At 45.9% G+C, this 16,449-nt stretch overlaps 1 protein-coding gene across 1 annotated transcript in view; it reads right to left on the bottom strand.

The window, feature by feature from the left end:
• The window catches only part of SEC14L2 (SEC14 like lipid binding 2), a 31,128-nt gene extending 20,715 nt beyond the window's left edge, over window positions 1-10,413 (bottom strand). Inside the window, exons 1-2 of the mRNA XM_006268928.4 lie at window positions 10,239-10,413; window positions 2,290-2,365 (exon numbers count right to left, since the gene is read on the bottom strand). Coding sequence (XP_006268990.1) covers window positions 2,290-2,365; window positions 10,239-10,292 — 130 coding nt within the window. The 5' untranslated portion in view covers window positions 10,293-10,413. The remainder of the gene's footprint in view (window positions 1-2,289; window positions 2,366-10,238) is intronic.
• Between the last annotated feature and the right edge of the window lie 6,036 nt (window positions 10,414-16,449).

Below are 16,449 nucleotides of genomic sequence, written 5' to 3'. Positions count from 1 at the left end.
CAAGATCAAGTGGAGGAATCTGACCTAAGATAAATGTGGAAACAACCTACTCAAATCCACAGAGTGTTCCCCAGAGCAGTGCTGTCAACTGCCAACTCCTGTGACTTTTACCAGGAACTATATGATAATTTGGGGTTTATGTTCAAGTCCTAGCTACTTGAGTCAGGTGATTAGATGGAAATCTGCTTTCATTAATAGAAAGGAAATTGGCTTGAAATATTAAAACATGACACAAAAGACAAATAAAACTGACCTGAAATATATTTAAAAATCTCCCGGTTTTTAAGAAAATGTGTAATTTTTTAAAAAACTCTTGGAATCAGCAACAAAGGTGTAGGGGCCTAGGACTAGCAGTGCAGCATTTTCTAGTGCTCTTAAAGCCACAGTGACATGGTTTGATCTACACGGAAGGACTATGAATGTGACATTTGCCACCTCAGTTGCTATGCCAGGGATGGACAATGGGACCCTTGATGTAAGACTATGACCTGATACAACATGAACTCCTTGGCTCACATCCTCTGCAGAGTGGATCCACTCTAATATATGCTCACTGGTAGGAAATACTTGTATCCAAATGGATCCCCAGTGAGATTTTAGGATTGGGCCAAAGGCTTTAATTACTCAACCTGGAAGTGCTCTGCCCCCTTTTCAATGACACCATTGAGTGATTTTTGTAGTATGTAGGTTCCTAGCTTCAAGCACTCAGTGCAGGCTTTGGACTTCCTCTGTGGCCTGTTGCAGTGAAAGCTTGGAAACCTAAAGACCACAGGAAGGAAAGCAAAGGCAGGAAGGGTGGGAAGGCAAGTCAGTGGGAAACAGGTACCTGCTAGCTCTCAGTGCCATTGAAAAATCAACCCTTGCATCAGGCAACTCCAGCACAGACACCAGGTAGACTAGATACATGGGTCCTAGTTCTGAGACTTGTGTAAGGTGTGGGTGTCTGAACTGGTATTTCTGATCCCAGTCACTGTGAGTCCACTTAGCAGAAGTGTGGTTGGAAATGTTCCTGGGTCACACCCAGACACTGCTGTGAATTTTGGACTTTCCAAACCAGATAGGAGGGGGAAAGTGCAAGTGAGGGAGTTCTTTTGATAAAGGAGCTCACAGTCCACTGTATCCCCTGGAGCAGAGATAAGGCCCTTTGTTGCTCTGATATAGCCCCATCATTACAATCCCCTGCAGCCTCCCTGCAGTGCTGCTTTGAGGAGAGGGTGCTATCAGAAGCTGGTGTGGGGTGAGGAGGGGAGAGGTGTTTCAGATGCAAAAGCCCTTTGAGCCAACACAGCATTCTTTGCAGAGACATGTGGGATCACAGCCCAGGCCCAATCCCCCTGCTCTTCTCCCACAGGTATTGGCCCCACATCAACCCTGTCACTGCTGCTCTTTGTTCCTAGGAGGCAAAGATACCATAACTGCCATCCAGATTATGGTAGGTTTTTCCCTGGTCAGCTCTAGCTCTGGGGTATCCTCTTGGTGCTCCATGGACAGGATCAGAACTGGGGGTTCCCTTCCTTGGGACTGAAGCTCCATATAAGAACAGGAGCAAAGTCATAAAGATTCATGTACAGATGCTCAGAAAGCCAGACAGCCTCATGAGTAGATAAATAAAGCAGGATAAAGCAGGCTGGCTCTGGAAAAATAAGGCATCCAGCTCTCTCCAAGTATTTAACTTGATCAGCTCCAAGCTCCCTGCAGCAGGGCACTCTCAGCCCATAGCTCCATGGCCGATCTGTACAGCCACAGAAACCTCCATGGCATTCATCCTGAAGGATTCTGTGTAACCCAACACCACAGATGTTCTCCGCCTGACCTGCGCCAACAAAGAGGTGGTTTCTTCCCTCATGCCTCCCAATCCAGTTCCCACACCTGAACCACTTTCCTTTGCAACTGGACACCAGAAACCCTCTATCTGTTGGCAGTTTCTAATCCAGCTGCACTACCTATTCTGTCCTCCCACCTGTGGGATTTTCGTTGCTCTTTGTTCTCTGATTTAAAGCTGGGAAAGCAACTCACATAAATCCAACACACCTTCCCCCTCTGGCCAAGCTAGTTTGGGTCTGGTGCTGCCTCACTGTCTCTGAGCTCTAAGGCAAATACTGTCCAATGCCAGCTGTTGCTTTGAGGGACTTTTTCTGAACCTTCCAGTGCCTTCCACTCCCCTTGCAGTACTCATTGGGGCATGTCTCCACCGCTCCATCCGTTTGGGTTCCTCAAGGCATGGGAGGCCATCTCCATGCCCCCTCCAGCCCTGTTTTCTTTCCCACCTCCCCCAGTCCCCATTCTCACCTCGAAGCCATCGCAAGAGGTAACAGTCATCTTGATAAGGGAGGGAGGGCAGTACATCCTTGATGTTCTCACGGAACTGAGGAGAGAAGAGGAGCAAGGACAGTGTCAGAGTGGCGAGCATTAGCCAGGGATACCCTCCAAATCGATTTCCGAGGCATCTCAGTGTCCCACACAGATCTGTCTCAGTTCAGACTCAGGGCTTTTCATACAACCCCTGTCATTATATGTCCCCTCATTCAGGATCGTGGGATTCCCAGTGATGAGTCCAGACCTACAATTCAGCCTGATGTGGGACATAAATGAGGGGGCAGGGAGTGCACACAGCACTTCTCCGAGAAATCTGGGCATAGATAGGTCCTACATATACACGTCAGTCAAAGCAGGACCTCCCACAAACCTGACCACTCTCCTAGCTGTTTAATGTTCCCCCAGCTGACAAGGCTGGAAGTCAGAAAGTGACTATTCTGAGCAGGACAGTTCACCCATGCCCACACCCTTCCCTCTCATTTCCTCTCCCAGCTCCCCATTGTGGCTGTGCTCGTGGGGCCAGCAGAGAAGTGACTGCTCTCAGTCCCCCATTCTGAGCACCTGAGTGTCAACCAGAGGAGCCAAGAAGGGACCTTTCCAATTCCAGTATCCCTTTCACATCACACCCTGGATCAGAGGCAGAACAACAGAGCGCACGTGGGAGAGGTTTCCACCAAGGCAATATGCAACCTCCCTCTCTCCCGAGATCATGCCACAAGCAAAGGCACTGCAAAGATAGAAGCAATCCCTTGAATCCCACATCCCTGAGCTCGATACAGCATTATGCTCTCTCCAGTCTAGAATAACATGTCCTGGGGCAGCTCTCACACCATCTCCCTTCAGAGGCTTCTAGAGCCATGAGATCTCATTGTTTTTCGAGGAGGTCCTTTGCCCATTTCCATCTTGTGACTCCTAAATTGGTATTACTTCCATCCCTTCCTCCCCTATACTGCAACCTAACTAACACAATTGCCTTTGGTGCCTACTCTCCCCAGCCCCCTGACTCCTGGGATGGGCACTCCCTTCTCTATACCTGGGTGTTAATGTTTCAGCTCTATAACCTCTGTGGGGATTACAGTGTGCTGCAGACTGGACTGTGACGCCAGGGGGTGGGGTAGGGGGAGGGGGGGTTGAGCATGTCATTGATCTAGTGAAGCAGTTCCCAAACTCTGACAGATTGCACACCACCAATTTAAAATGATACAACCTTAAATACCACCAGCAAATTTCTGTCATATAAAGTAATTATAATAAATCTGTTAACACATACCACTAACAGTTTGTTTGCATACCACTGGTGGTACACATACCACAGATTGGGAACCACTGAGCTAGTGGATTGCCCTTTTCTGGTAACAATTCAAGGCCTGGCCCCAATCTACAAAGCCAGGAGCTAGTCGGAGTCCCAGATCCTTCAGAGACTGTCACCCTGCTGTACTAGGGGTCTTTTAGCTGGCAGAACAAAGGGGTCATTGAACTGCCCCTGGGGATGTCTCTTGCATAAGGGAGCTTCCCAGCCAGTGTAAAAGGCAAGGCCAGAGCACCGAGTACTGGCTTCTGCAGCGTGTGTTACCCAAGAGGTCAGATCAGGTAGTTGATCTTTTTCCTCCTGGCCTTTAACTATTGCTCCACAAGGCTGGTTTAATTGACACTAGAGACTAGGTAGGTCCTGACTGCCCTGAAATAAGGAGTGTGCAAAGTCAATTTGCAGACACACATCTCTCCCTTGGACTGCATGCAGAAATACAGAAAGAGAATGAGGGACTGCAGCTCCATCTGGTCACTAAGGTCACATGGGTACATTGCAACTAGGGGCGTGACTGATGCTTGTATAGACACAGCAGGATTAGCTCTAATCTTGTTATCTTGAGTACGATGGCAGCGTACCCAAACAAAGAAGTTGAGTGCACTGCATAAACCCAGCCAGGATCCTGAGTACATGCTCAACAGCTGAAGTCCATCCTTCACTGCTACTGGCATTAGCTTGATTAAAGTTATACTGGGTGTGCCTTCCTACATTGTAATCCCATCTCCCGACTGCAGTGCAGATGTACTCACAGAGAGCAGTACTCCTCTGGGACAGTGCAGATAGCAAAGTCCAGGACAAAGAGAAATGAGGGATCTTGAGTGTGGGAGGGTCTGGCTGTGCAGCAGATGTCTCCTGGAGATGAGCCCAACTCAAAGTCTGAGAACTCTCAGGTTCAGGGTTCCTGAAGGAAAGACATCCTCTCCGCATGAACTTTCTCACCAAACTTGCAGTCACCCCCATAGGTCTCACTCCAGAATAAATCACCATACAACCTTCCTAGAATCCCAGAAGGGAAAGGAGCCAAAGATGCCATGGAATTCATTAGAGACCCCCAGTACACCAGGCCAATTAGCCAGGCTGGCCTTTGGACAGTGCTGGGAGGGGAGCCAGGGAGAAGGATGCTCTGGAAGCTTTGCTGAGAAGGCCCTGCCCAGTGCCCACCTGTGGGAGGGAAGGCTTGTGCTGCTCACTTCCATTTGGCATGGCTGCACCAGAAGAGAGATGTGGACCAGTCCTAGAAGGTAGTCCTGAGGTAAAGCCTACCCATTTAGGAGTAATCATAAGAAGTCTAAACTCTAAATTAGAGTGGTTAGGGTTCCTGAAGGGAGCCTTCAGTGGGTCTGAGAAGGGCACATAGGCACTTAGAAGATTCATGCTTGAGGGGGTGTTTCTCTCCTTGGGTCAGCAAGGCTCATAATAAGCAATGGAGAGTGGATATGTGTTTGGTATATGAAATGGAAGGCGCTAATGGCTGGAAACTGCTACAGAAGCACCCCCTGGCATCAGTCTCAAAGACAGCAGGTTATGGATCAGTGGCCTGCACAGCACAGAGAATCTGTGCCACTGTGAAGAGCTGGGGAGGAACTGCTCACAGGTGACAGTTGTGCAAATTGCAGGAACCCTGAGCCTAAAGGAAGCCTGACTATCCCCTCTCCCCCTACACCAAAATCCAGGTGCTTCAGCTGTGATAAGGTAATGAATGGTGCACATCTCCCAGTGACATATAGTGACGGTCCTTCTCTCCTTAATGAAGTTGATTAGATAATAATGATCTGAAATAATGTGTGGTTAAACCCAGGATTAATTTATTCACACTGAGAACAACACCACAAAGCAATGTGCAAACCCAAGAAAAGATAAGAGCCTAGCAACCTGTGTGAGAAGCAGGGCAGGAGAGATTCCAAAAATCTGTTCTCAACAAACACCCTTCCCTTTTGTGTTATTCTGTATCAAACATGTCGCACGTGAAACTAAATATCAGGTCAAACCCTCTGCAAAGCATATGAAAGCACTTCCTGCTGTGCAAAACTGTCTATACTGTGCTTACGATACAAGTGCCTCTAAATTGACTGTCCCTCCAAAATATCTCCTTAGTTCTCCTCTAACATAAAAACAAGGGGACCCCTTGTGAAGGTAAAAAGTAACACATTTAAAACTAATAAGAGGAAATAATCTTTAAATGTACAAATGATCCCCTATTTCATTGTCATACAGTATGATAGAAGTACAAAGTTTGGTAGGGTTTGTCATATTGAATGAAATAGTTTGAATGTTTGTAAAGGTTGCCCATTAGCCAGTTTCAGGAAGAAGATAAGATTTATCTCCTTATCTAGTTCATTGTTTTGGGGACTATGTGCAAAAGATCCTGACTTCGCTTAAAGTCTTAATTTAAATTTCATCTTTTAGAAATCATTTACAAAGAGAGCAAATATCCTGAATTCCAAGAGATCAAACCCTGAGGCCTTTTGACCAGGTTGGTAAGAAAAGGGCATTTGCAGTGATATGGAAGTTTCCCAAAGGTAATTTAAAATGCTCAACAAAGGTAAAAGAATCTGTTGAGTAAGATCCGAGCCCAAATTTGGGAGCAGTGACATATATTGAGTAGGAGGAGCCCGCTGACGCCAACTTGCTCAATAAAAACGGTAACTTGCTGTCCCAATTTGGAGGTGACTATACTTGTAGAACAACGAAGGAAAAATCGCAAGTATAGCCCGGTTCAGACTGATCACCTGAAACCACCCTCTCCGTGAACACGAATCTCTTAGTTCACGCTGAAGCCGCGGAGCACCTGAAAAGGACTGAAGGAAGGGGACTTAGTCCTATCACTGCTGAGGCCAGCCATTGCTGAGCCCATTTCATTGAACCACACTACTGAGGCCAACCCATTGAATCGTACTACTGAGGAATGAAACCATATTTTGGTATTTGGCTTCTTGGAATTCTAGGATTGTAAGTATATTATGAAAAATAATAGTATTGATTCAAATTTAACTTTTAGTTGTAATTGTAGTTGTTTTTGTAACACTAATTCTTATAGTATTGTTTGGGAAGGAAGTGCATTCGGAGCATTGTTTCTGATATATGTAATTATTGTGTTTTTAATGTTTGTGGTGTTTATTAAAGCTAAGCAGTGTTATATACGTAGCAAAGAGTTTTAAAATAAAATTGTGTTGTATAAATTAAGTGTGTAATCATTGTGAAATCGTGCAATCAGTTAACTACTCCCCCAGCCAGTGCATCAAAACGAATCAGTAAATTGTGTGGGATTTTCTCTATTCCATAACCCACTAGAGACAGGGTTTTAAAGAAGGTAAAATATCTTTCCAAGGATAATATGAAACACTGCAGCTGTACTATATAGAATAAAGTGTATAAAAGAGATAAAGCTTCATGCATCAGGGCATAACCATAAAGACATACATTTGTGGTTGAGAAGATAAGGAAGCCTCCATTTTGACTTGTTATTCCCAAATAACCAGTTTTTAAAACTGATTTTGAGTGCTTGATTCAAGACAGGTTTTGAGTGACCACCACTTTAGCTGAAGTCATAGGAAGATACATGTGCCCAATATCTCTACAAAATGGACCCCCCTGCATCTCAGAGCTCATGACCTGGACCTTTGCAAATATGGTCTTCTTGCTTATATTTGGTGGGTTTTTACAGTTTCATCTGAAGTACACAGTCCTAGCTGCTGTCAAAGACAGACACTAGACAAGATGGACCTCAGGTCTGAGACCATCTGGTGGGTCCTATGTTCTACTACTGTTTCTCAAACCTTGTGATTTTATGCCCCACTGTAGGAAAATCAGGCACTCTCATGCCCCCTATTTCAGCTGCCATCACCACTTCTCTCACTACCAATTCTCTCAGCCATTGTCTCTGTTTCCCTGGCCTCCAGTTATCATTGGAATTGCCAGCAAGGGGAAGTGGTGGCTGAAGCAGGGGGGCATTAGAGTGGCTAAAGTAGGGGGCTGCTGCTAATGGCCACCATGATTCACAGGTGCTTCTCCAGGAACCTTTCATGCCCTTCCAGAGGGGAGGAAGTGTCCCAGTTTGGGAAACACTATTCTACTGGACTTCAATATAATGTCAAAGCCAACTGAACAACATGTAGAAATAAATATTAGGCTTGAATTTCCTCTGCCCCTTGTATAAGTACTAATACGTGTCCAAGGAGGTATGAAATGCTCCTTGCTCCTTTGCAGAATAGTTGATGATTCTGCATGGGGTAAGATTTGTGCTCTTGGCATCTAACATCAGAAACAATCCTTTTCATATTGGCTGCAACAGTCCTGTGAATCCAGTGAGCCTAGATTTGATAACCTCTCATTTCAATGGGAAAAGCAGTTGGTTGTCTCTGCATGCTGTTTCTAGGTGATAAATGATTGATAATCAACAAGTCTTTAGTGGAGATGTTGAATCTACTGTTGCTCAAAAGTGACTATCACTTGGCTTTGTTTACTTTATAGGCAGATAGCAGGCCCTGGATTTGTACCCCAACGATCAGTACTTTAAATGCAGGAAGGCAGGTTTCCCTGCCAGCCAACATCCTTCTCTTTCTTCTAACTTGAAGGTACATTAAAACTGACAAAAAGGGTTTTCAAGTAAGGTGTCATCAAAACAAACTAATGAGATGCAAACTAGAACCATTAACAGCTGGTTGCATCAGTACTCTCCAAACACTAATGAACTTCCTGCAGTTCCCTTGGAAAGAGAAATATAATTGTTCTTATGTTATAAATGGGGAGAGAGAAGCCTGGAGGTGAAGTGATTCACTGGTGTACCTTTGAGGAATCTGTGACACAAAGGGGAAAGCACATGTTCTCTTAGAAATCAGTCTCCTGTCCTGCCCATAAGGTTATCTTTATTCATTATATTCTATGTATTCCTTATAGTCTATTTAAACACCCATGGTAGATGTACCCTTTAAATGCAGTGGGGCCTGGTTCTTCACCTTGACTCTGGGTATCATTTCTACTGATATATGTGCTAGTAAAACTTCTATCAGATTGCTAGGTGAGTCACACCTATTGCAGCACTTACACTCACTCTGCACAGAGAAGGAAAGAAAAGGTTTGTTGGGCCAGAGAGGGAGAAAAGGGATAAAAGTGCATAGGAAGGAAGCAAGCAAGATTTAAAGGGAGAGAAGCACAGGATGCTGATAAAAGAAAGGACAAATGGATACAAAGAGCTACCCAAAAGAGGAAGAAGTCAAACTCCTTTCTGCTGCCTGGTATAGCAAGCATTAGCACAGAACCAGGGGCTGGGGAAGTCAGGAGAGGCTCCCCATCCTGGCCTCTTCCAGCAAGAGGTGCTGTAGGGCATAGTGTAGGAGTATTGGTTGTGCATATGCTCCAAGCCATTCTAGTGCAATCCTCCCTCTCAAGGGGAAGGAACCTTAGCTGAGAGCTTGACTGAGCTAAGACTACTTCAGCCTTGGCGTCAGAGGCCATGTTTACATAATACATTTACTATGGTGCGCTCAAACAGACAGTGCTGCTTATGGCGTTGAAGCTATGCCTGTTCCATATGATTAAAGCCCCTGAAGTTGGGAACAGTGTGGCTGTGTCTTGGGGGGCTTCAGGTGGGAGAACTGCTAAGGCTGAGTGACAGGCACATTAGTTTTACTATGTAGACATGGCTAAAGGCACCGCTGGGAGTGGGTCTGGCTGTGGGGGCTCCCAAGCTACTCCAGCCACAGTCTCTCCTGCAGGAGGCATCATGGGGAAGAGGGTAACGGTGCTGTGTACAGCAAAGACCTGCAGCCATTTGCTGTTCACCTTTTAAATACAGAAGCTGCTTTAGGAACAGTCACCAAGCTAATCAGCCTGCAAGGCACCTGCCTCCCGAGATTCATCCACCAGACACAGGCCATGAATGCTCCCCTTTGTGTCCAGTTCCTTCTGCTAGTCTCCAGGCAGCCACATTCCCCAGCTGAGATGCCAGCTCCACCACTTCTGGAGGATACATTAGACTGGGTTCCCTTTCCCCCACACTGCACATCAGGGTGCAGGGGGTGTGGGAGATGTGCTATCTACATTCACCCAGAAGCTAGCTCGCACAGCTGAGTGGGAGCTCATTAAAGACTTGGCAGTGCTGAGACAGCCAGCGTGATCATACTCCCATGAGCTGCCTAATCCTTTTCCAGCATCACCTCTGCTAATCAGCTGCCATTGATTCCCACAGGAGGCTTCTTTATGAATCACCTCCCAGGGTGCTCCGTGTACTATAACCCCACGGCTGCTGTCAAGTTCCTGGGGCATGGGAGAAGCCCCACGGGGACATGCTACATAAAGCTGGGTGCAGGAAAATTTTAAACTGAAATCTGCAGCCTGCAGGTGACATCAGGGAAAAAGCTTTCCTGGCAGCTTGGTGACAAGGACACCTCTTCTTCTTGTCCCCCCTCCCCCCCAATATCTGCCCCTGCTGAGAAATGGATGCAGTCCCCATCACTGCAGCATCTCAGCATCTCAAAAATAGAACAGCTGAGGAGAAAAATAAGAAGACGCTGCCTCTCCCCCCTTCTCCAGGTGAGGACAGCTTTTCAGAGAAATGCTGTGACAGAAACAACAGCACTGCTGAAAGACAGCAACCCTTCATACCAGATCTCACCTTGTCTAGTGCCTCCGCCTGCTTCGGGCTCAGATCCCCAACTCTTCCGCTCATGGTCTCTCCGCTGCTGATTAGCTGCTGGCTTCTGTCTGCAAGCTGAGCTGTCTTGCACAGTTCACGCCAAACTGGATGTCTCACTGCTAGGCTGCAAGCACCGCCTCTTAAAGGGGACGCCTCTCGAGCTGTCGCAGGCAGGCAAGAACCAGTTCTGCAGGAAGGAAAGGGCACTGTAGCTGGAGGGCACTGGCGGAGGTGCTGGACATGCAGCACCTGCCCCCATGAGTGCCTAACATGTTTTCCCCCCTTTAGTGTTCTGCGATAGTAGGTGGGACCTGGGTAGACTTCCAAGCCACTGGCCTTGGACTCTTGCTCGGTTGCAGAGTTTGCCCTCTCAGTTACTCACCTGACATAAGCACTAGTGAGGCTATAGGTTTTCACTGGGGGACAGTATTTGCACTGGAAAGAGGATATTTGACATCATGTTTTCATTTTATTCTTGTAGATCGAAATCATGAGTGCATCCAGAGCCAAAGCACAGACACCTCCCAGCGCGCCTGCAGGCTGACATGGGGTCAGGGTGAAAGATGGGGACCTCCCCCTCCTCAGACACAGAGCACCATGCAACCACTCTGCCCCAGGCCAGAATTCTCCCCTTTCCTTCCACTTACATCTTGCAGACATTGTTGTCCAGTTCCCTTTCTTCCTCTGTTGTCCAGTTTAGAAGTCTCTTTGAAGCCACCTTGCCATGCAGAATACCTCAACTCCCAGTGCCTGCAAATCAAAATAAAGGAAGCTACTCTAGTAGCAGGCACCAGGCAGGGTCTTGACTGTTAAATGATGGCTGAGCCAGAGCAGATGAGAATGATAGCAGCCACCTATCCCCTCCTCCCTAAATTTCTGAGGCCATTCAGGGAATGAACTAATCCCAAGCCTGAGCTAGAGCAACCAGAGGGCCACAGAGGTACCCATAAGGCCATTTAAAGGTTACGAATAGCTACAGCACAAGAGTACTTCTACCAATATAGATTGCAAGAGCTCTCTGGGACAGATACTGTCCAAACCAGGGTTCCTCGGTGCTACAAATGATAACTAAGCACTCTCTTCTTCAGTCATGTCCAGTGCTGGCTGCAAGGACAGTGCAAGAACTGTTCACCTGGCCCTGATATCAGGATATTAACAGATATCTTCCTCAAGGTGATTTGCTATGCGGCTCTATTATGCCTACAGAGGTGACATATGAGGGCCCTAGCCTTCTGAAGCTAGCCAGCAGCTTCCTAGCTAAGATACCAGGTGCAAGGGAAATGCTATTGTCAAGCAGGGGGAGGGGGAGGCAGAGACAAAGATGCAAGTAGCCTAGTGCCAGTACAGCTTCCCGGATGGAAGTGCTAATGGAGACTGGGCCTGGGTCTTGTTTACCTCCATGTTATATGATTCATTACTGCCTGACATGATTGCCAATCAGAGATGGAAATCATGCTGTGCTGGGCAGTGCCCACTCCCTTTGAAACTCTCCAACATAATCTGCTTAGTTTCTGCTTTATTCTACCTACTTCCCTCATGCCTAATGAATCCACAGTCCCTAGCCACCTACTAGGGGCATTTGTACACGACAGGGGTTTAATCCCCAAGATTTTATTCTATACCCCCTAAATTGAAATGGTGGGGCATAAAATAAAAACCTGAGGACTAAACCATTTAATTTTTTCCATCGCATTACAGTGAAGGGCCCAATCTTTTTTTTTTTTTTTTTTGTGAGAGCCGGAGCCTGCCCACGGCTGGGGGTGAGCTGCTGGCAGGCCAGGTGACCCCTGAGCTGTGGGGGGCCCCAGTCCTTCCCTCTGCAGTGGTAGAGTCCCCCAGGGCTGCCCAGGTGGGCTGCTAGCAAGACAGGGGTTGCCCCAGCTTGGAGGCAGCATCAGGCCCAATCCAACTCTTCCCTGACTCCAAGCTGGGGCAGCCCCTGGCCTGCTAGCATCCCACCTGGGTGGCCCTGGGGGGTGCTGCTGCTGTGGAGGGAAGGACTGGGGCCCCCCACAGCTCAGGGGCAACTCAGCCCACCAGCAGCTTCCCCCCCCTGCCGACTGCAGGACAGGCTCTCCTGTGGCCCTGGGTCAAGCTGACAGCTGCATTGTTGCAATTTTGCAAAATTGCAAACTAAACTACATCTGGATATAGTTTAGTTTGCAATGATGTAAAGTCATTTAAAACCCCCAAAAGTCTTGCACGTGCAAACTGCGGTGCCATTAAGCCACACACAGTGACATTTTCATTTTGTGTGCATGTTAATGGCATCACATGTTGAAGCATCCCTACACCCTACTTTTTCAAATCTTCCCTTAAAATCTTAATTCTTGCAGTATTGATCTCTTCCCTAATAACACCCTGGACATGAACAGCAGTCTCATTTCAGGTCTTGACATGTTTCATCCTTGTTTGCACAGCCTCTTTCAGCTCCTCGGGGCAGGGAACACACCCTGACCTGTTCCTGACGCACTCTGTATTTTTATAGTTCTCCATAAGGGAGCAGAGAAGTAGAAATTATGATTGCTGTGTTCCACCCATGATGCATCCACAGATTGCTTTGTAACCCTAAGAAAGTCACTTAGCAGATGTGCTTAAGTTTCTCCATACAGTTCTAGTGGGGGAGGTTGTCAATACAGCCAATCAGAAAGGGTATAAGAATTTTTGCACAAGTATTTCTGTGATAAAATTTGTGAATCTCAATATTTTTTCTTATTGACTCATTGGTAACTTGAATGGAAAACAGCAAAAATTGGGGGTTTTGAAGCACCGTGTCATTTTGTGATCTTTCCTGTTTATGTAGGCTGAGCTGGGCCCCATGATGAGTCCTACAGCTGCCCACTCTGATCCACTCTGAAGCCACTCTGTGGCTTTTGGTGAGAATTGAAAATCCCAAAGCCCCTCCTTTTAGTGAATATCAGACTTACCCACTTTCAGATTTTCACCAAAATAGAGTTTTGACCAATGTGGAGGAAGGGGGGACCCAGCTGGAGAGGAGGAATAAGAAGGAGCCTGGTGAGAGCTAGAAGGGGGGCAAAAGGCCTGGTTGAGAAGGCTGGCTACAACTCGCAGAGCTGACCAGAGTAAGAGGGAAAGGATGTGGCAGGTGGAAGGTGATTGGAATCAAAGTGAAAAAGCTTCAGCTGACCAGTGCGGGATGAGACTCACTAACTCTAACTTCAGCCCTGTGTGGTGACCTTCATAGCAGATGTTTAATTTTTAGTAGATAATTTGTTTTTTATCTATATTTTAAAAAATGGTATCTTCTGCAAGATTTTGTGTGTGCGGCCCTTGACAGCTCACCAAAACTCGTTAAGTGGCCCACCAACCCAAATAATTACCTGCCCCTGTCTTAACCTCACTGTAACCCTACAGCCACTGACTCACCCCTGTACAAATTGACTCTGCTGCCTGCCACAGGCCTCTGTGAGATGTCTATGAAATCATGGCTTCATCCCATATTCCAAGAAACTCTCATTTCTGCTACAGGCATCTGTGAGGTCACTGCCCACTCCTGTATCCTGAGTAACCAGATGATGATTCTAGCGGAAATTAGGATTTTGTCATTTTCATCAGTCAACTAGGCTTTACCCACTGATGCCTCTAATATTCCCTGAACATTTTTAACTTACTGGATGCAGCTTTCAAAAGTTATTGTGTTACATACCAATATACTAATAGAGAAATGTCTCTGAGGCAGCTGTAAGGCCTCATTTCACTTGATCAACTAGTATTTTTTGATAGCACAGAAGTTTCCAGATTTCCACAGAAGTTTTCCAGGGTTTGGCTCCCAGGGACACTCATAGAGCCACTATTTAACTTTGGGCAAGACACTTACTATCTATGCCTCAGTTTTTCCATTTGTTTCTAAGCTTGGGAGGGTTGTGAGGAGAGATCATCAACAGGAACAGAAACACTTTTGCAGATTGTTTTTATGTTGCTGCAAAATGCATCAATTTAAATTATTTTTAAGAAAAAAACTAACCATTCAATAAACTGGTTGGAAAAACAGCAAAAAAAGAGAAATCTGCTTTAAACAATTTCATGATGTCTATTTCTTGACATTTCAGAGTAGGGTTGCCATTGCCAACTCTGTTTGAATCTATTCCAGGAGGTTTCATCACATTATGCAATGACATTAATGAGTGATCTACTATACTGTACTCAGGAAGGCAAATGTACATTACTATTACATTTTAGAAACCCACTGGACTACTGGGTTAATTGGATTCAACATTTAATATTTATTTGAATGAATGTCCTAACATTGATCTCCTGGGTGACTCTCAGCAGTCTTCTGGAGATTATATCTAATTCCTGGAGACTCCAGGGCAATCGTGATGGGTTGGCAACCCTATTTCAGACTGTTTATTCAATAGTCCTGATGAGTTATTTGGTCTTAAATCTGACACTGCTTTTTGTTTTGGCTCTGCTTTATTGTTAGTGTTCCACAAGCTAATATATAGTAGATAACTGAGCCTTGAATTAGGCTAATGTCTCAGATATAGAGATAGGTATATCAAGAACACTTCTTGCTTGAGTTGCACTGTGCACACAGAATCACAAAATACTGTGATCCATGTGCCAGCACAGGATACTGACTATAGCACTGTGGATGTTCTTAAGAATCGGAGCAACTGTCCTCCTTGGCCTTGCTCACCTTTCTCCTGTTTTATGCGACTGACCTTCAGGGGATGGTTATAATGTAGAACACTCCTGTGGATGCTGTATTGCAAGTCAGTGGTATTTAAGCATCTAAATTGAGTTGAAACTCATGTTGATTGCAGTGGGAAACAGAGGGGATCAGCCCTCCTTCTCAGTTCAAAACCCTGATAGCAGCTTCTGAACAGGAACAAATTGCATTTGACCTTTACTTCTCTGCTGTGGAATGACCTAAAGCGAAGCAGAGGTGAACCAAGGGGTTGAAGTTATTGACCTGATCCAAAGCATATTAGAATCAATAGGAATCTTTTTGCTGACTTTGGTGGGCATTGGACCTGGTCCCAAACAGAGAAAAAGTAAGCTTGATTGTTGCATACAAATCTTGGGCTGGATTCCACATTGTGTGGGATCATGTGTGGGATCATGGACATATACACAATGAGGAGATGGAAAACACTGTCTGATTCTACTGTTTTCTGAGGTCACTACAGAAGACAGAAGAGAACCAGGCCTGATATGAACAACTACTCCTGCCAGTTACTACAGCAAATGGTATCATTACAAACGATCCTCTATCAACAGAATATTTAACGTCTACTAAACAACACCTTAACATGTCCATTAATCCCTGGACCGCAAGTTAATTGAGGTGAATTTGGAGTCAGTGAGATGTACAGACTTATGCAAATGGAAGATCCTGAGTTGCCTGAGCTCAGCCCTCCCCTAATTTATATCACATAAATGGTGTTAAGATTATAAATCACTAAAATAAAAGTTTGAGATGCAATAAATAATCCCTAGTCAGGGAAAAAATGTAAGGCCAGTTGGGCTGACCATGGTTGTGTCAGAGAGGGATGGCAAATTACTCACAGTGAACCCTTCTGTGCTCAGTCTCAGTCAATGGCTGCTGGTGTCTGCTATGGGGTAAGGGAATTTTCTGGGTTTGTCAAAATGGCTTAAACAATTTAGATGCTCAAATACCACTGACTTCCAATAGAGCATCCATAACAGCGTTCTACATTATAACCATCCTCTGAAGTTCAGTTGTATAAAAACAGGAGAAAGCTGAGCAAGGCCAAGAAGGACAGTTGCTCTGACTCGTAAGAACGTCCGCAATGCTATAGTCAGTATCCTGTGCTGGCACGTGGATCACAGTATTTTGGAGGTAGATTAATCAAATCTGCTCTGACCCAATGTAATTAGAGCATGTTGGAGCAGACATCCTGCACATCCACAGGCACCCCTACTGGTCCATGAGTCTCTGGGGTTGGACCAGTTTAGATGATTCACCATCCTGATGGGAGCATCAGAGGATAGGGATCTGCATAACCCCTTGGTTGTTATGGAGGCAATGAAGTCCTGTCCAAGCCCTGAAGTGCCAGCTTTATCATGGATGTTGAAGTCACCCAAGACAGTAAGTCTGGGTGTACTAAACACCATTTCCAAGACCGGCTCAGTTAACTCAGTCAGGGAATCTGCTGTGGAGTGTGGTGGTCGGTATACAAGCAGAATCCTCATTCTGTACCTG

The sequence above is a fragment of the Alligator mississippiensis genome, chromosome 10 (genome assembly GCF_030867095.1).
Source record: "Alligator mississippiensis isolate rAllMis1 chromosome 10, rAllMis1, whole genome shotgun sequence".
In the NCBI taxonomy this organism is placed as follows: Eukaryota; Metazoa; Chordata; order Crocodylia; family Alligatoridae; genus Alligator; species Alligator mississippiensis.
Note: the sequence above shows the minus strand (reverse complement) of the source record. Positions and strands in the feature narration are given on the sequence as shown.